This window comes from Parasteatoda tepidariorum, chromosome 7 (assembly GCF_982258835.1).
Source record: "Parasteatoda tepidariorum strain Cologne lab strain chromosome 7, Ptep-v5.0, whole genome shotgun sequence".
NCBI lineage: Eukaryota > Metazoa > Arthropoda > Arachnida > Araneae > Theridiidae > Parasteatoda > Parasteatoda tepidariorum.
The window spans coordinates 96,113,651-96,134,972 of record NC_141761.1 but is presented as its reverse complement, the minus strand read 5'-3'; the positions used below and the strand labels follow the sequence as shown (position 1 = coordinate 96,134,972).

The window sequence follows — 21,322 nt, the reverse complement described above, 5'->3', positions numbered from 1 at the left end:
AAATAAAAAGATAAAACAACCCAGCGATGGAGGCACCACTGCATTAACGCGTCTTTCCAAAAATGAACTTCTTTGAAAAGAAAAAAAAAAGCCCTCATCTCATTTTCAACATTGGAAATGAAGAGATCTCAAATAACATTAAAGGGGAATACGAACTCAAAAGCAGAAGAAAAAGAAAAAAAGAAAAATTGGAAAGAAGAAAATAAGTTCTGTCGCTTGTTGAAGAGTGGTGAAGAAGAGGGTGAGTGTGAGGAGTAGAGTTGTGTTGTCTTCGCTCGGTGAGGCCAGTCGCTTGTGAGCGCCACGGTAAGAATGGAAGTGTGCCGTATTTGGGTGCTCTTACTGTTACAAGTGGCGGTGATTCTCGTGGGGCGGCAAGTCAGGGGCGAAGATACGGCAACATCCCCCGTCACAGTGCCGAGTGGAGGGTGAGTCATGATATTTCTTTTATACCAATCTAATTTGAGGATGTAATTGAGTTAGATGTTCCTTTTATTACATTTGAATAATTGTTTGTTTGGGGGTTGTCGTAAGCAACAAATTGGAATAACTCACTATTTGTCGTTTATTATTTTACGGTTTCTGCGAATTTTTAAAAATATTTGATGCTTAAATTTTTTTTTAGTACAAAAAATAAATAAATGAAGGTTTATTTTATCACGTGAAATATTCGCCGTTTCTTATTTTTTAGTTCCAATCGGGGAAATGTTTGCAAAGTGTTATTTTATCATCTGAAATATTCGTCTTTTATACATTTTTTTAAAAGATCCTATGAGTTTTTGAAAGTGTGCGATTACAATTATTTTTAAAAGGAAGAAAAGAATATATATAGCTCAGTTTTATGTTGTAAAATACCATGTATATAATTTCGGTTAAATGTTTAAAAATAAAGTAAAAAGCACGAAGTCACCTAAAATGTAAATCGTATTTTTAGTTCCCGTGATTTTCGAAAAATATGTGATTCTAATTTTTTAATACAAAGAAAAAAATATGAATCTTTGTCTTACTTCCTAAAATATCAATTAAATTTATTAATAAAAAGTAAAAGCAACATGAAGCATTCTCATTTTTTAGCTCTTGTTATCTTTTTTTTTTAAAAATATAACATTTACCTTTTTTAATACAGAGAAAAAGGTATGCAAGTCTAAAATATCTAAAATATTCGCCGATATTTTCAAATTACTGCAAATTTTTAAAATTACGCAAATCCTATTTTTCTTAATTAATTTATTAAAATGTTTATTTTATTATATTAACATAATTTCTTGTTTAGAGGTTATTGCCAGGAACAAATTGAAATAACAAAGCATTATTTTACAGTTACTATGAATTTTTAAAAATATTTGATCATTAATTTTTTTAGGAAAAAAAAGAGTCTGCAATTATTTTTTATAATGGAACTAAAATTCTTTTTTTAGTTCCAGTGTATTTTTAAAAATATGATGTAATAACTTATTAATACAATGAAAAAACTATAAAGCTCGATTTTATCCCCCAAAATATCACGTTTATATTATCAACTGAATTTATTAATACAAAGCAAGAGCTCATAAAGCTCTGTTTTATAACCTAAAAATATTACCCTTTTCTCATTTATAGAAATATTTAAAATAGGTAATATTTAAATTTTTTTAATACAAACAAAATTAGTATGGAACTTTATTTCTGAATTCTCCACAGTTTCTGATTTTTGAGTTCTTGCTAATTTTTAAGGATACGAAATTAATATTTTTTTGAACAATTATTGAATTAATTACATTTACATGCTTGTTTTAGTAAAGGTCTTTCGTAAGAAATAAATCGACAAAGAATTAATATAGCAAAGAATTATATGTTAACTAATTAATAGTTCTTGCGAATTTTTAAAAATATTCGATTTTTATATTTTATGAATGCATAAAAAATGTGCATAGAAAATTCGAAGCTTTATTTCATCACTTTATTTATCTTTTCTCATTTTTTAGTTCCTGTGAATTCTATAGAAATGAGTAATTTTTAGTTCTTTTTAATATAAAGAAAAAAAGATGAAGCACTATTTTATCGCCTAAAATATTTGTCTTTTCTCATTTTTTAGTTCCTGCGAATTCTATTGAAATGAGTAATTTTTAGCTCTTTTTAAAATTAAGAAAAAGATATGAAGCACTATTTTATCGCCTAAAATATTTGTCTTTTCTCATTTTTTAGTTTCTGTGAATTCTATAGAAATGAGTAATTTTTAGTTCTTTTTAATATGAAGAAAAAAATATGAAGCACTATTTTATCGCCTGAAATATTTGTCTCTTCTCATTTTTTGTTCCTGTGAATTCCTTAGAAATATGTAATTTTTAGTTTTTTTAATGCAATGAAAAACGTATGGAATACTATTTTATCACCTGAAAGACTTTTTCGTATATTTTGTTCCTGAGAATTTTTAAAAGCAAGCGATTTTATTTTTTTAAATATATATAAAAGACTATGAAGCTGCATTTTATTTCCTAAAATATCATCAAAATTAGCAACTAATTGGTTTTAATACAAAGCTCGAATTCGTGAATATTTGCCGTTTCTCATTTTTAAAGTTCCTATTATTTCTTTAGAAATATGCAATTTTTAAAATTTTTGATATTAAGAAATGATTATGCTACTCCATTTTGCAAACTTTTTGAAAACAAATAGTTCTTATTTCTTTAAAATTAATTAATTTAACTGTTCCATTTATTTCTTGTACATACAATTGTTCGTTATGGCTTGTCATCGAAAATATATTGGAATAATAAAATATTAGCAGTTTAGTGTTGCTAAAAGCTTTTGGAAACATTTAATTTCTCAATTTTTTTTAAATAAAAAGAAAAGCGTGAAGTACACTTTTTTACAATCTATAATATTTTTATTGTTATTTTATTAGCGCCTGTTAATTTTTTAGAAATTAATTAAATTTTTTTAAATTTTTAATTCGAAGAAAAGAATAAATTACGCTGTGCAACCATTAAAATACAAGCTGTTTCTAATTTTTTAGTTATTAAAATTTTTTAAAAACATGTAATTCTTAATTTCTTAAGCGTTCTTTTAATGCATTTACATAACTCTAAAATATTTGTTCGGGGGTTGTTGAGAGAAATAAATTGGAATAACAAAATGCTTGATGTTTTTTTTTTTTCATTAACAAATGAGAATATTAAAAAATATGTTCATTCTGCATATTTTATTTTAATACAGATTTAAAATTTGTTATTAAACACATATATTATAATTTGTTGCAGTTATGTATACATGCTAAAATACGAATTTTGATTTTCAATTTTTTTAATAAATAGAGCACGATGTTTCTTTTATTATTTTTAAATATTACTATTATTATTTATAATCGTTTATTTTTATTATTTTTAACTTGTTTGCTTAAGGATTATCACTAAAGAAATAAATTACAAAATATTTCATTTGACCTATTTGTTACTGTTCGATATTCCGCCTATTAATAAAGAGAAAGAAAGTTATTTCAGATTTAATTTTTTAAATCAGTATGAGAGGAAGAAAATAATGTTGCTTCTATTGCTACTTGCCAATACCAGCAAGCTTGCTTGGGAAACCAAGCGAATTTCCGGCAGAGGATGCGCTTTTTATTTTTCAGTGGCTCCATCTATGGTCAAAAATAAGATTTCAGCCACGCACACGCACGTCACAGCCCGTTTTAAAAGGTGGACCCATTCATACATCCATTCATTCATCCACAGATCGTATTTTTGAACTGAACCGGAGAACGATCTATCTCCAACGTGCACCAGCCACCATTTAATACAACGGGATTCAGCCTTTGGGATTCGAACTCCTGTTCTTACGAATACGAGTCCAACGTCTTACAAACCAGGCTATCCCTACCTGGGAAAAAAGAATAAACGCAAAATATTTACTGTTTCTTATGTTTTAGTTCCTGCAATTTTTTTAAAAAAAAAACATGTAATTCTTAATTTTTTTTAATTAATTGGGTCAAGTGTTATTTTTGAATTAGCTATTGTATTGGCATAGTTGTACATTGCTTGTTTAAGAGTTATTGCAAGGAAAAAGAAGTAATAACAAAATATTTTCAGTTTCCAATTTTTTAGTTTGCATATTTTTTTAAATAACATAATTTTCAAATATTTAAAGCGAACAAAAAAATTTTAAAAAGCGAATTGCGAAGCTCTATTTCATCCCCTAAAATATTTGTCGATGATTATTTTTTAGTTTTGTTAGTTGCTGTGAATTTTCAAAAAAGGAGAAAAAAAACTAAATCATTTTTCTATTTTTTTATACAGAGGAAAGCTTGAATCTCTATTTTATCATCTAAAATGGTTAATTATATTTTATCAAATTTTTAGAATTCGAAAGTAAGTATTACAATAATTGCACAATATTGACACAATATTAGCATTAACCATTTCTTGTCTTTCGACGTAAAGTTTATTATATTTTTGTAATGTTTAATTAACCTAGAGAAAAATATAAAAAAAATGTAAATTTAAAAGTAATGAGGTAAATTTTCAAGTTGTACAAAAATAGCAATTTTTATCCCCCTAGAAGCGTAAAGGATTTTTCGAAGTTTCATCCAGAAAAATAGGCATTGTTTATCATTTCAGCATAAACAATGTCATGCTTGAGATATTTTTTGCTGTTAGCAGTTTTCGTATGGAATAAATTGGAATAGTGAAGCACTTGCTGTACATTATTACATAACTATTGTATATTTCAGCATGTTTTGATAGTTTAATAATAAGCATAATTTTCCACTAGTTGAAAACAATATCTTCAAAGATTTCATACGCTTATTCAATTACAGAGATCACAGACAGAAAACTCATTGTTAAGAATCAATGTTATCCCCAATAATTCTTAAAGAAAAATGAAGTAAAGACCAATATAAGGTTCAATAAATTTATTCTTTCCTTTCTCTTACCAGTTTGCTAAATTAAATTTAAAACAATTTTCTTTTTAGGAAGAATTATTTTTTAAAAATATGCTTTTAAGCAGAAATTTAAAAAAATGTTTTTAGGTTTTTCAGTCCTCTTTATGAACTACAATTACACTTAACAATACACTTGTAATTACACTTAACAAAAATATTGATTTAAAATATTTTATTAATAACATCTGATATACAGTTGAGATGAGAAACAAAAATTGTCAGAGACCTTAGGTTTAAAAAGTCCATAAAATCTTAAATTATAATTCCAGATACGTATCAGTCTAATCTTTAGATGTCCTTTCTTTATTTCAATAGAATTTAAAAAAGTTTTGAAAGGTTATGAAATAGGCAACTATCTGTTATGATTGAATTTATCTTATACTTAGTTACGCTTCACATCAATATACTGAATGATGAATATTAGTAAGAAATCTTAGTAACTTCTATTCTCGAATGAAATGGTTAGGAAATTCTATTAAACCTAAGATGAGAATTCCTGATATGTATTCGCCTGATGTCTAGTATATTCCTTCTTTATTTGAATCAAATTTATGCAATTTTTAAGAAGCGAAATCGATAACTATCTGTTATGATTAAATTTATCTGTTAGTTAATAGCATGCCACAATAATACTATGAATATTAAACATTAATACGAAATCTTAGTAATTTCTATTCCTGAATATATTCCCGAATGAAATGGCTAAAACATTTCATTAAACCTAAGATTAGAATTCCAGATATGTATTCAATTGATGTCTAGTATACCCTTTCCTTATTCGAATCGAATTTATAAAAGTTTTAAAATGTAATAGAAGAAAAAGCGATCTGTTATTATGAAATTTATCTGTTACCTAGTTACACGGCACATAAGAATGCCACGATGTAGATGAATAATAAATATTTTAAGAAATATTAGTAACTTTTATTTCTAAATAAAATGACTAAAGAATTCCATAAAACCTAGGAATTAGAATTCCAAATATGTATTCACCCGATGTCTAGTATACTCTTTCTTTATTTGAATCGAATTTAGGAAAATTTAAAAATTTAATAGAAGACAACTATTTGTTTAGATTGAAATTTACTATTACTTTATTGCAGGTCATATTAGTTCGATGAATAATATAAGTTCGATGAATATTTATAAGAAATCTTACTAACTTTTATTCCTGAATGAAATGGCTAAAAAATTGCTAACATCTCCAACTTCCATAAGTTGTTTCAGTACTCCAAATATAAAATAAAATTATTGTATTTTGCGTTAATAAAATATATAAAAACTAAATTAAGTAATAATCTGAGAACAATATAGCTTCATTTCATCACATAATTTTATTTCTTTATTTCATTCTATTTCCTTCTTATAATTAATTTAAACAATTAATGTTACGATATACATTTTCAATTTTATTTAGAAGATTAAAAACAATGTTTGACTCGAACTTTGTTGTAAGTGAATCTTATCTTTAAATTGGATTATGAAAATTCTTGTTTCGCGATCTTATTAATAGAAATAAGTTAAAATTTAAACATTTTCTCAATTGAATGGAAACATGTTAGATTGTTTAATTAATTAGCCTTTTATGATCCATTAATAATTGCATGAAATAAAACAGAATTTACCAAAGTCATGAGATACTTGCAACAAAATTGTATAATTTAAAATAATTTCTAGTTTTATTAGTACACAACGATAACTAAATTATTTTTATTACATTTACAAATAATATTTTTACTACAAATTTTAATTTTTCCTCTGTGTTTCTATGTTGTACTTCTTTAATATTAAAAAATGTATTTCATTTTATAATGTTTATGATTTAATAACTTTTAAAAATGAATTAATTCTGTATTTACGATTTTTATTGCTATAAGTTTATAGGTATTTATTGAAAACTCTAATATCGTTTCGTGAGTTTATCATTCATGCCTTTAAGTACCTTTATGAATTTTAATTATTATTATTTGACAACTTATCAGTTATTTAGCAATTATTAACCATTTATCTCATTAAATAATATACATCAATAAAAATATATATTTTTGACTTATGTATTGAAAATTGCCTTCTTAAAAAGTTGAGTAATCATTAGATTGAGTGGAATATTTATTTTTTACATATCAATGTATCATTCAATTCTTTAATCTTCTTTTCTTCTTTATCATTACTATTTTGTTCCTTAACATTATTTTTTAGTATCTCTTATCATAATTTACTATTATTATTCTCCTCATAATTATTCTCTTGAGTCTCAAATTACATTAATCTTATGAATTATGAATGTATGTATGAATTATGAACGGAACTCTGTTGGCTTACTAAGATGTGCGCTATGTATGTGCGCTAAGATGCGCGATGTGTATTTATTTTCCTCTTTAGAGTAAATATCACTTCATAATCTAATAATAGAATAATTATTTTCATGTAACAGTCCATGTATTAAAAGCATAATTGTAAAAATATTCGACGTTTTTTATTTGTTGTTTTAATTGATACTGGTTATTATTTTCTCTTCTTCCTTATTGGCACTACAGCTCAGGGTGGGCCTCAGCCAACCTCTCAAAATTTCTCCAGATAGCTTAGTCCTTGATCTTCTAGTTGGGGTCTTTAAAGTTTTAAATTTTTCAAGACATCATCCATCCACCTTTTCTTTGGTCCATTTCTTGGCCTATTGCACATGGGCTTCCATTGTAAGATCTTTACCTCTTGGTTGTCAGATGATCTCTCAATATGATGAAGTAACGAAAGTCTCCGTGCCTTTTTGAATTTTACAATGCCTATATGCTTGATAAGAGCTTCCAGTTCATCATTAGTTTCTATTCTCCAATAATTATTAGTTGAGCCGCGATGACTCAGGGGTTAGAGCGTTCGCCTTCCAATGCGGCGAACCGGGTTCGAATCCCAGTTGATACGAATTCCGTATCCGGCTTGCACCGACCAAAGTGCTGACTTGAAATATCCTCAGTGGTAGACGGATCATGGGTTAGAGTCCCCTTGCCGTCAGGCTAACCGTGGAAGGTTCTCGTGGTCTTCCTCTCCATGTAACGAAAATTTGTTTTAGCTCCATTAAAAAGTCCTCTACGAAGGCAATTTTCGCCCAATACTTGATACAGGAGTTCCATTGTTTCCTGATTGGGTTCAAAATTACGAGGCTACGGAGTTTAACATTTGTTGTCCATAAAATTGGGTCGGCTGTTCAACGATGGTTATAAAATAAGTATTAGTTGGAAAGGGATAGCCTGGTTGGTAGGGCAATGGGCCCATGTCCAAGAGCTCGTGGGTTCGATCCCAGCCTGCCGAAGACTCCCCGTGCAGTAAATAGTGACTCATGAACGTTACATCAGTCAAGTTGCAAAGTCCTCCGTGTTCCCAAAACAAATCAGATCTCTGGGGGTACTGATCCTGGAGTTTCCTTGTTTTCTGGATTGGTTGAAATTACAAGGCTACTGAGTTGAACATTAGTACTGGGTCGACTGTTAAACGACGAATGTAACATAAAATAAAAATAAGTATTAGTTAGCTGTATTAGGCTATAAATTTTTCGTTCAAAAACTTGCAAATTATTTATATCTTTTTGTGTCAAATCCAAAGTCTCACAGCCATACGTCATTAAATTTTTGTTTAATTGTTCTCGGGATCAATTTATTTTTAACAGATGCTGATATGAAAAATAGCATCGGTTCCCTTTCACTTAATCTAAAAACAAAACATCAGTATAGTGTAAACGGGGGAATGACCTTCCTTGAATTATTTGGGTATTAAAAATAATGAACGGCGATTATTAATAGTGGTAACATACCCTTATATTTTCATTAATGTGAGGGGAGTAATAAGGTTAAGGGGAGTGATAACAAGTGAAACATAGAGCTGTACGATTTTGACTTGTTTATTTCTTCTTTTCACTCAAACAGTTGAGTGATTTGATCAAATCACTTAATTTATTAAGGAATATCACCCCACAGACTTAATTGATCATCTAGCTTAGGGATTTGATCAAATCTCCTTTATTATCATCTCCTTGCCTCATGTATATAATTTCTCCAATGTCATGTATCTGCATTCAGCAAATGTCAATGTATGGATAAAAAAATTAAAAAAAATTAAAAATTGGAAAATTTAAAAATAGGAAAATTTGGATTAAAAAGCTTTTTTGAAGTAAAATCATTTCCACAGAATTGAGATCTTGCGCGAATCGATCATCTAGCTTAGGGATTTAATCAAATCTCTGATTTTTATCATTTTCTTGCCACATGTATATAACTTCCCCAATTTAATGTATCTGTATTTAATAAACGTTAATGTTTGGATTAAAAAATCTAAATCGTGAGAATGAAACAGATTACGCATGCCCGACTTTTTCATCCCGAAATACTTACCAAAAATCTTTCCATCTTGAAAAGTGCTATGATCGTCTACGTGAGGGAAACTGATTCCCTAACGAAACCTAATAGCGCCTGTGATTAGATTGCTCTATCAGAAATCGATATAGTCAAGAATCTAATTCAACCAAAAGAATCTCCAGACGTTGTTGTTTCATATCTTTGATCCTTTGCAACTACTTTTCCTTTACTTTGATCTCTTACAAACAAAATAGAAAGCAAAGCAAAAGAATAAAATAAAAAGTACCTGAACTTTAGAGATATACCATACATTACATTTTGTATTAATTCTTGAGATGGTAGAACTTCAAAATAGCCAGAAATTTCAAAACCTTATGAGATTTAAAGATATAGAAGAACTGCTGTTACTGCTATCTTTCTTTTTCTTCTTTTTTTAGAAAATATTCCAATGTCAATGTAATTAAATAAGGCTTGAAGTTCTTGACGAGTAGCTTTTTTTTCTGTTTAAATTTGTCATGAGTTGCGATTTCTGAATCTCGCTGCTTTAATCTTCTCCAGAATTTCCTTTTTTTTTATACTCAGAATTTATAATTTGACACTTGAAACTTCTTGTTTTACTGGGAATTTCTTCATGAACTCATTAATGTTCGAGAAGCAAATGATCTATGTATGAAAAATTTGTACAAAGTGGTATAACATCGATGTTCCTTCACTTGAAGAACGTAGTTTTTGAAATTTTTATTCTAATTCTCCTAACTAGATTTTATTTTCTCTTATACGTGTAAGGAATGAGATTTACAATAATAAATTTCTAACTTATATTTGAATTTAAGTACCTTTTTATATGCGTGAATTGGAAATTCTACTGTTAACTAATTAACTTTGGCCTTTGGCAATTGTTCCCAATAAATTAATACAACTTCGGATTATTATTTTTTTCTCGTGAATAAATTCTTTTGTATGTTTTACGAATATAATTGTATGAAATTGCTGCAAAATTTTTTAAAAATTTTCCTGCGTTAAATTGTATGTAATGCTCACATTATTACAATTCTTTATGTCGATTATACATCTTGTCTTTCTGAGTTAAATTGGTGTATGCAATATTCATATTTACACATTTGCTAGATTAGCTCCTCAATAATTTAGATTCTTCTGCGTTAAATTATTTGTAGGCAATATTCACATTGTTACAATTCTTTTGGTCAATTGTACATATTATCCTTCTGCGTTAAATCGCTCCTACGTAATATTCATATTTATGCATTGGTTTGGATGATTCTGCAATAATTTAAATTCTTTTGTGTGAAATTATATGCATAGCGTATTAAAAAAAATATCGTTTATTATTTCAGCGTGCATCGTTATGGAAGCACTAGTGTTAAGATAAGATTAAAGGATAAAACATTTATCTTTTAATCTTATCTTGAATAAAATCAGGTAGAAGTTTAAAAAATTCGGAAAAGCTAAAAAATCTGGATTCGAACTCATGGTCTCTCGAACGCGAGATCCATATCCTACCAACCAGGCTATCCCTGCCTTATAATCATGTTAGCATCTGTAGAGGGGAGCAAACGTTATTTATTGTTTATCGGGCGTTCGTTAATATAAACATTTGTTTTTTGCTTAATTTATCAATGATTCATGATGTATCCTAATGAGTCATGTTGTACTGAATGAATAAGTTTATCAATGTTCGGATTGTTGTATGAATGAACTTTACAAAGTTATGAATGAATGTTATAAAGTTAAGTGACATATGCATTTCCAGCAATAATTCACTAATGTCATGAAACATAAACAATTATTCTTGTTTCATTTAATTTCCTTTTTTCAAAACAAATTCCATGCAACTTGTTTTTAAGTTCTAAAAGTTATTTAAAATAATGCTTTATTAAAGCATGATTTTATAAATATTTATACATTTATAAAAACTTCCTATTTTAAAATTTGAAACTCACAGACAACAAAACCTCTTAACATGTAAAAATTTTGTAAGCAATATAAATATATATAGAATTTTTAACAAATTATTTTATTGCAATCCAAATGAGGATAAGGTATTCTTTGTACAACGTCTGAGTAAAGCGAAACAACGTGAATAAAGCGCAGATAAAAACGCAGAAATGGACATACTATAGTTTCGGTTCCATAAACAGGAACCTTTCTCAGCGTTATTCACACAAATACATGTAGTGTTTCTTAAAGACTCTTCTTTATGAAATCAAAACTATGGTATGTCCATTTATGAGCCTTCATTTGTGCGTTTTTCCTGTTGTTTTGCTTTGTACATAGTTTATTGTGAATTTTGAAAATATTTTATTTTTCTTAATAATATTTCTTTGAAAACTCTATTTAGACTATATTTAGATTTTATTTCGGACAGGTTTGAGACTGATTAACCAACGTCAGAAAGTAAACATGTTTGCATGAAAATAAATTTGAATTAAATAAAATTAAATGAAACGTTCGATAATACGATATTTCATTGATCAAAAGTATTGTTAGCATTTTTTAATTTCGGGTTTTTCATTTAACTAACTCTTGGAATAACGTCTGACAATCTCGATTTCCCTACAACCCTTAAAAGAAGATGTCATTTGGTAAACTAAATGTGACTTAAAAAAATCATTAGGTATTAATACGTAGGCTTTAAGAGTACTAAATTGAAAACGTTCAATAAAAGGACATCGTTATTCGATATGTAAGAAATATATATATTTAAAAAAAATGATCGCCTTAGTAGTGAAATTTCATTTTTAATAAAGTCTTATTTTAAATGACCCTCTTGAAAACCTTCACAACCTAGGTTTACAAATCTATAAAAACAAATGAAATAATTAAAAAAGAAACCATTTTTATTCGTTTTATCGAAAATTAGTAATATAGCTGAAATTATTAAAAAAAGAAACCTCTAGAGCTTTGTATGTTGCATCCAAATAGTAGTGAATTGCTATTTTAAACTAAAATATCTTTGGTTCTGCTGCTTCACTCTATTAAAGCTCACTTAATTAAGGAACTTAGATGGAAATTACATTACGCGAGGGAGCTATAAATTGGTATTATCTTCTTTAAGGCAACATTAAGCAAGCTAGACTCCTGTACTTGCGTAGAAAATAAATAAACAAAATTTATCCTTGATTCCATTTTTATTTATAAAAACACTTTGTATTAATTAAGATGTTAGTTGTGCTCCATTCAATTACTCAACTGAGACTCTGAATTATAATAATAGAGTTTCATGCAATAAATAAAACTTGTAAGACCGTTTTAAAGTTAAACATGTTTCTTTCTATGCAAATTTTATGCAACACATACTGTAGTAGTAATATTATTTTTAAATGTTTTGAACGTTTTTATTGCATTTACCTTTACAGGGACACTTTTAGGCTTCCTAGTAGGCCAAAGAAAAAATCCGAACAATATTCTTCAAAATTTTGGGAAAATTGGGAAAAATCATCGAACAATTTTTCATGTACCAGTATATCTTTTCATCATTTGTTACGATATTTATAACAACCTCTTCATAACAATGCAATTAAACAAAAACAGATATCAGTAAACCCTCTTACTCCTTACTTATATAATAATAATAATCGAATAAGCACTAGTTACGTTAATACAGATATACGCAAATCATTTGTGTATCACATACATCGCTTATTATAATATTTATTTTCTTACAGTATTTATAATAACTTCATCATATCAAAACAATGTAATGAAGCAAAAACGGATTTCTGTAACCCCTTACTCAGTACTTCCATAGTTATATCATCTATTTGTTATTATCAATAATTATTATAATCATAACTAAATATCAAATATTTAATAATATTTGCGTAATAATCAAATATTTACTATAGGTTATTATAGATACTCGCAAACCTTTTGTGCATCATATCTATATCGTTTATTATAATATATATGTTGTTATAATATTCATGTTGTAATAATATTTGCAAAATTGTCTTTAGCATTTGTCATATTATTTACAACATTCTCTTCATCATTTGTTATAATATTTATAACAATCTCTCCATCATTTGTTATAATATTTATAACAATCTTTTCATATTAAAACATTGTAATCAAGCCAAAACGGATTTTCTGTTTCCTTTCACTCATTACTTATATACTAATAATCAAATAATTGCTAGGTGCGTTAATACAGAAACTCGCACAACTTTTGTGCATCGTATCTATATCGTTTATTATAATATATATGTTGTAATAATATTCATGTTGTTATAATATTTGTAATAATGTCTTTAGCATTTGTTACTATATTTATAACATTCTCTCCATCATTTGTTATAATATTTATAACAATCTCTTCATATTAAAACATTGTAATCAAGCAAAAATGAATTTTCAGTAACCTTTTAATAATTACTTATATGCTAATAATGAAATAATTACTAATTGCCGCAATTATTTCAATCAGTAATTATTGCAGCAATTAGTAATAACGCAACTTGCATTAATGCAGATGCACGGAAAATTTTTGTTTATCGTATCTACATCGTTTATTATAATATTTATAACAATCTCTTCATCCCTTGTTATAATATTTATAACAATCTCTTCATCCCTTGTTATAATATTTATAACAATCTCTTCATATTAAAAAAATGTAATCAAGCAAAAACGGATTTCAGTAACCCTTGTTATTATTATTAAACTTGGAAAACCGTGAAAAGTTTTCTTGGAGTGCAGCTGACAAAAAAGAAATCCAGGCACTTATGTTTTGATAAGGATTCACTGAATCAGCTCACGTGACCTCACTTGAAGGTTCTTCAATCAGCGGACAAAGAAATACTCACTGATAACGTCCTTCTCATCAACAGGAAGTGGAAGAGTCCGGAGCGTCAATTTTTAATTAATTTGTTTGACGTCTAGCCTCTCCGTGTCTCGAAGTTAAGTGGAAGGAAAAAATTGGATTGGATGTTGTCGTTGGAAGTGGATTCGAAAAAGTTTGGTCGGAGGGATTATCCTAAGTATTATATTTTCTCTCGCGTCAAAGTTATCTGATTTTAATTTACCTTAAGCATCTTGAGGTTGTCTTTCGGAAGAAAATATTTATTTTGTTAGTCTGGATAACAATTTATCACTGCAGTGCTGCGGAATTCCTTATTTCCTATTTCCTTAACAATCATAGATTTCTATCACACGAATTTTTATCTTTAGTTTTTTTTTAATGTTGGTAAATTGTAATCCAATTCGGCAGCTAAGAAATATTTTATACTCCAGATAAGTTTAAATATATGCTAGATAAGGCCTAAAAAATATTTTTAGAATTCTTGACAAAAACGAAGAAAAAAAATATTTTTACAATCATACTTAAAGTATGTATAAAGAGTGGACTTTGCGAAACACCGCGTATTTACATATTTTCAGACCCATTTTATTTCGCAATTCCATATCATTTTTTAAATCAATTTGTTTCTCCTTATACTTTTTTAAGTTTCAATCTCAAGCTGGAAAAAAAGTTATTGTTGTTGTGAGATATTTTTTAAATATTTTGTCGGAGGAATGTTTAATTATTTTCTTTTCTTCAATGTATGAAGTACCACATAATAAAGAACCCAATCACGTTTAGCAAAATAAGAAAACATATTTCGTTCAAAGAAAGGTTTTTTATTTTATTTTAATAACGTCAGGCACTGAACTTTCGTTCTTCGCCTTAGAAGATGCCGGAAGTGTTGCTCATTTATCGTTACCCAGTGGGCACCTGTGAACCAAAGTCACGGAGGCGAGCAACATTACCCACGCCACACTGCCACAAATACCCGTTCATAGGGTGGGCCACATTCATACATTCACACATCAGAGGACAACAGGGAGAGAGAGAAACAACCATGCCCCGAGTGGGATTCAAACCCGCAGCCATTGGATTCGCAGTCAGTCATGCTAACCACTCGGCCACCTGACCGGCTATTTAAAACAAAGTACATTGTGATATATTTTAGTTAGTAAACTAATAATTTATAAAGTAATGAAAATTATAAAGTGATAAAATCGGAATGTTATTGTAAAACATTGAAGCGGACTATCATAATTAAATAATAATAAGCGGAAATATTATAAATGCTTTCAAATAATTGAAGGGCTAAAGACAAATTTATTAATCCAGTTTCAAAGGGTATTATTTGCGAGTATACGACGCACAAAGAGGAGGGATGCATGAAAATATACATACTTTCACAAAATTTCAGATAAATATACCACAAATGTTCAAATAGCCTGCCGGCATCAAGATTATAAAACAGCATACGTATTGAGCTACTATTTCATTGCTAAGCAGCCTCTTTATGAAAAGTGGATTGTTGCCTTTTTTTACAGGTTTAGAAAGGTAGGAAAAGCATCGTAGCCCAATCACCGTTACCTTTTTAAGATAAAGTGCCATTGGCTGATATTCCCTACTTGGATGTGTTTTGAGGTAAAGTTGTATTGACTGTTATTGATGTTTTTTTTTCTAAATGTAAGAATCATTGTCTGATGTTTCCTACACTTATTCTAATTTAAATTCTATTAAGCTCATAAATTCTTTCGGCAATGAAAACTTAACTATTGAAGAAAAATGAATGCGAAGTAATATAATGAACGAAAAATGAAAATTGATGCGAAAATAATGAACGAAAAATAAAAATTGAATTGAAAAATTGAATTGAAAATAAAAATAATGAACAAAAAATAAAAATTGAATTGAAAATTGATAAAAATTGATACAAAGTGTAGAAAACTCGAAGAGCCGGAAAGCTTTAAAAAATATTTTATTATTAGAAAGGTAATGTTTCATTTCCGATTCCCAAATTCAGGAATCCTTAATAAGTTCAGCCAGATGCATTTGCTATAATTTAGGCCAACCCTCTCCTATTAACTAAATATGTCCTTGCTCCGAGCCTCTTTTTCCAGGGCTCTCTTTACACGGCCATTGTAGGAATGTCACGTGATTTCGACTCTATTCAGAGGACTTGGATAACGCCTGAGCTGCTGTTCCCCTTTTTAAACTTCCACACTATAAGCAACATTATTACTTTCACCCACGACAGATTTAGCGTACACCTTGCTGCATATACTCGCCGGTTGTTCTAACGATTGCCAGGTCGAACTCACGACCTTCAACCATAGAGTAAAGAGTATAGGTAGAGTTGACATGAGAAAGTAACAGTGAAGCCATCACTGTAACCGGTCGGCCATATTGGTTTATGCAAAACATTCGAATGCTGCTATCTTCTGCACGTTGAACTTGCTGATCAATGTTATTTTTATCGTTTTTTTTTTCTTTTTCTCTTTAACGATTTTCTTTATTTTACCTTTTAAACATTGATTTTAATTATATTTTGCTTGTAAAAATGACGAACTGCGTTGCATACGGCTGTACGAATCGATGGACAAAGAAAATGCCTGGAATTACATTTCATAGGTAAGTGTAAATTCAATTCTCTTAATCATTTTCTAATTTAGTATTTTTAAATTCTGTTCTTACAATAAACTGTATCGTTAATGTCAGAAGACTAAAGATTTTTTTTCTTCTTCTTAACTATTAGCTATTTATTTCAAACCCAACCTTGATTCTTATCAATTTTTATTGAAATGAATCAAAATAGAACTTCTAAGTGGCTTATAGAATATCAAAACTATGAAACTAATTGTAGATAAGATAATGTGATTTCGTTTACTTTTATACTGCTTAATTGACAATTAATATGGCATAATTATAGTATCATGTGTTATTCGAATTAGTGGGAATGGTTAAAGGTATTTATTTTATTTGCTACAATATTTTTTGCTTTTATGAAATTTAATCTATCATGAAGAGTTTCTCAAATAATTTTGTGTGTTTTTCTGTTATTGATCATTATTTCGTAATCTAATCATTAAAAATCAGCACTGTTGCTTTTTCAATAGTAATTCCAAACTGTTGCTCTGCTATTAAGTGGAATTTAAAAATATGATCGTAATGTCTAGTTTGTCAACAATTTGATTTTTATTCAACTGCTATTTTATTTATGATCACTCTTGCACTGATGAATGACATGAAATTTTTTGAGAGCTTTTAACACACAAACATAATTTAAAAAATTCACCCAAATTGTTACTTTTTTTCACTTTTATAACCTTGGTTTAAACTTTTCCATAAATTTTATAATAGAAAATCCAGTGAACTATAGATACTGGCAAAAATCTGCCATACTCTCATTTTGCGAACTACTTCAGTTCTTGCATTTTATTAATAATTGATATTCATTTAGGTTAATGAAATAAATTAAAAGTTTCAGTTGTGGGTAATCTATATTGGAGTCGTGGGTTTTAGTTGAGCATAATGGACTGAAAACAGATTATTTGTGCTACTGCATTTATTTTTTTTGGAAATTATCAACTGGATTAACTGTAATTATCAAACTTTTAATAAAGTTGCTTCTTTAAAAGTCGGTTCTTGAGTCGGTTCTTTAAAAGACTTATATAGTTAACGAGTTTTTATGTTCATGCTTTTAAGTTGGAATTTTATTTGCAGTTTTCCTAAAGATGAAAAACGTAAACAGTTATGGATCAAAGCTGTGAGACGAGTTAATTGAAAATCTTCTTCGTGTAGTAAATTGTGTAATGAGCATTTCTCAGAAGATGTGATTGATAGAACAATAAATTTGCTTGATGGTCTTACAGATTCATTGATTAAAAAAATTTAGTGAACAAAAACTCTTATTGTTAAATAATTTAAATATTAATTTACTCTAATAATTATTAAACTACTTGTCATTTTCAATATTATTTCAAAAACCATTTACAAGATCGTGACAAATTGAAGTATTAATTCAAATTTTTTAACAAATGTATATGTTTTTTACAACTCTTATTAAAATTCAATTCTTTTCAAAAAAAGACAATGCTTCAATTGAGGGATATAATTTATGAAGGGAAAGATTTTCTTCTAAAATTAATAGATGAATGAAAAAATTGTTAACAATAAAATTGCGTTTTTTTTAAATTTTTGCTTTTTGTGTACTTTAAAATATGTGTATAAATAAGTGTATATTTTTAAATTCTTATCACTTGTAATACATTTAATGCAATATTTTACTGTCGAATAACCAACATATATTATTCATATTTGTGAGTGAAGAATTATTATTCTTGACTAATAAACTCTGATAGTACTTACTTTAAAAAAATATGGAAATTGATTGTATATAATGTAAAAATAAATAAATGATTTATTTTTCTTTTATGTCTGTGTATTTTTTAAGAATAAAATAAGTTCATTTTCATGAACTGAGAAAAAAGAATTTAAAGTACAGTGATATTCTTCTAAATGAAAGAAATATGTAAGATAAATATTATAACATATAAAGTTTTTAATTACATTTTTTAATAAATATTAAATTTTTTTTACAACTTTTATTAAAGTATTAAAATTCAATTATTTTCTATGATGATTCAATCAACAAAAAATGACTGCTTCAATTGAGGGATATAATTTATGAAAGGGAAAGTTTGTCTTCTAAAATTAATAAATGCATGAAAAAATAACTAACAAAAAACTTAAGTTTTTTTTTTTTTAAATAAAAAAATAATAGTTTAAAATGAAAAGCGTTTTTAATTCAAACTACTTTTTTTTCATTTATGTGTCAAAAAATAAATCTACATACATGAAATATTAGATTTTTTGGCCTAAAAATGATTAAATTTAATCTTTAGTTACGTTATTTTTATAAATATTAAATTGTAGTAAATGAGGCGCTTTTTTTTCGTGTAACTAAAAGCAATAAAAAAAATTAAGTTTTGTTTGACACTTAAAAACTTCCATTTATTAGCCATGCAACTATAGGTTACAATGAATGCTTTGCATAATCCAAGATGGCCGACAGTTACTTCAGTTTCTACTCATAGGAGGGTGGGAAATGCCATCTCTACTTATACTCTTAACTCTATGCCTTCAACTCTCCATCAGCGGAGTGGACCAACACCTCCTAGAAGAAAGGAGGCCTCAGTACGGATCAATTTAGTAGAACGAACATAAACAGCGCAGTGGAGATGAAATAAGAAAGACGTCACTACGTTCGGGGTACTAAGGTACGCAGTGGTGGTAACTACGTAAAATGTCATTACGTTTGGACTACTAAAGGATCGAATTTCTTGTTTGTGGTAACCCGTGCTCAGACCTTTTCTTTTCTAGGAGGTATTGAGTGAACGTCGCCTCAACTGACTACACCACCGGTACGCTAAGAAAAACTTTTATTAAATCTCTAAAGGCAGTCTTACTGCTTTTCATTTATAATTATAGTTATATACAACAAAAATATGATGTAATTAATAAAAATCTCAGTTAGTAAAAATTAATAAAATTCTCAACGGTCAGTGTTTTGTAGGTTTGATTATCGCGATTTTGTCTTACACATTATTATATTATGTAGACTTCGTTTATTAATTTTTTAAACAACAAAACTAAAAAACAAAAATTTTTTTTTACATACACTATTCAATTATCTGAATTGAAACAAAAGCACGATTCATGAGCCTTTACTGAATTGTTGTTGACATCGTAAGATTCATAATTCTCCAATTTTATAGTCCCTTTAGTTCAGTAATTGTACTCCTTTTAACTTTCTGCCATACGTTTTTAACGTAATCCGTGCAATGTGAGTTAAATAAATTGTTTCGCCTCCGAAATTTTAATCTGTCGAACCGAAAATATTCTTTATTAAATTTTATCTTATGAAACCATTGAAAGGAACAGAAAAGATGATTTGGAATTTATCCAGAAGGCGAAAATGGCAAACTACTCAAAAATTCCACGCCTGGGGGCTAAGAACGAAATATTTCAATAGCTCTGACAATTGTTCTAGTATTTCTCTAGGGCTTCTTTGCAGAACTATCGGGGGAATTTTTCGGTAAAATGCTTGTAGATAGAAAATGAACAGCTTTGTTTTCTAGAGGACAGCATTCCTAGTTTAATCTAGCTCGCATACATTAATTCCTACCATTGGCCTTCCCTTGGTAGTTCTTTTCTTCTCTTGTGAATTAATGCCATTTTCTGCCAAGTTGGCGATGGAAATTCCAAAATACTAATGTTTTAAATTTAAAGTAAGTTGAATGCTACTAAATAAATATGTATATCAATTTTTAAAGAATAAATAATGATAGAAGTATTAACAAAGTGATCTTATAGTTAGTTTACTAAACTAACTTAGTTAAATTTATAGATTTTATTTTGGAACTGTCTTTGAACAGCTGACTCAATTTTGAATTTAAGATTACCAATATTCAGCTCTATAGTCATGTAATTTTGAAACCAATCCACAAGACGGGGGAATTCCTGGTCTAGAGAGAAATTCTCATGGAAAAAAACATTTTAGTGGAGATAACCCGCATTTGCGTTACACGGAGAGGAAAACCACGGAAACCTTACAGGGTTAGCCTGATAGCAAGGGGACTACCAAGGGATTCTAACTCATCATATTGACGATATAGTTTTTGTCAGCACTGCGGTTGGTGCGAAATTCATATTGACCATTCATCGCTAGGATTCGATCCCGGGCCCCCTCATTGGGAGGCGAGTGCTCTATCCCCTGAGCCACCACGGTTCAAAATTCCTATATCGTTATGTTTAGCAAACTTCCTGTACTGCTAACAAAGCAAATATTTGCTGTTAATAGAGCAAAATTTATGTATTATTAATATTAGCAAACGTCACATATTACTAATAAAGCAAATCTAGCTATTGTTAACAATGGAAAATTACGTTTATCGTTAATAATAGCAAACTTCGTGTATTTAATAATAATCCAAATTTATACATTGCTAATTGAATAAAATTTATATACAAATATAAACATTAGCAAGCTTTATATACTACAAATGACGTACATTTTTGTTTTGTTAACAATGCAAAATTTATCCTCTGTTAATGCTAGGTTGCTGAAAAGATTTTCTCGTTGACTTCCGGAGATCACTAAGTGGTTGAAGGAACACTTATTTACTGCATAAATGAGTTCAAAGCACAATTTTAATTTTATGAAAAATTAATAATAACAGTAGTGTACCACTACAAAAATAT

At 28.4% G+C, this 21,322-nt stretch overlaps 1 protein-coding gene and 1 long non-coding RNA gene across 4 annotated transcripts in view; both read left to right on the top strand.

Moving 5' to 3' along the window:
• The first annotated feature begins 213 nt into the window (after window positions 1-213).
• LOC107449725 (fibrillin-1) overlaps window positions 214-21,322 on the top strand; it is a 317,738-nt gene continuing 296,629 nt past the window's right edge. Inside the window, exon 1 of one of the 3 annotated variants that reach the window (XR_015435620.1) lies at window positions 214-428. Coding sequence is in view for 1 of the 3 variants with exons in the window: in XM_087168308.1 (XP_087024434.1) it covers window positions 313-428 (116 nt within the window). In the remaining 2 variants the exon portion in view is untranslated. The remainder of the gene's footprint in view (window positions 429-21,322) is intronic. The other 2 variants (XM_087168308.1, XM_087168309.1) reach the window with 2 other exon arrangements.
• Window positions 16,552-17,964, top strand: LOC147807337 (uncharacterized). Its single transcript, XR_015435621.1, has 2 exons — window positions 16,552-16,690; window positions 17,783-17,964. It is a non-coding gene; the product is annotated as an uncharacterized LOC147807337 (long non-coding RNA).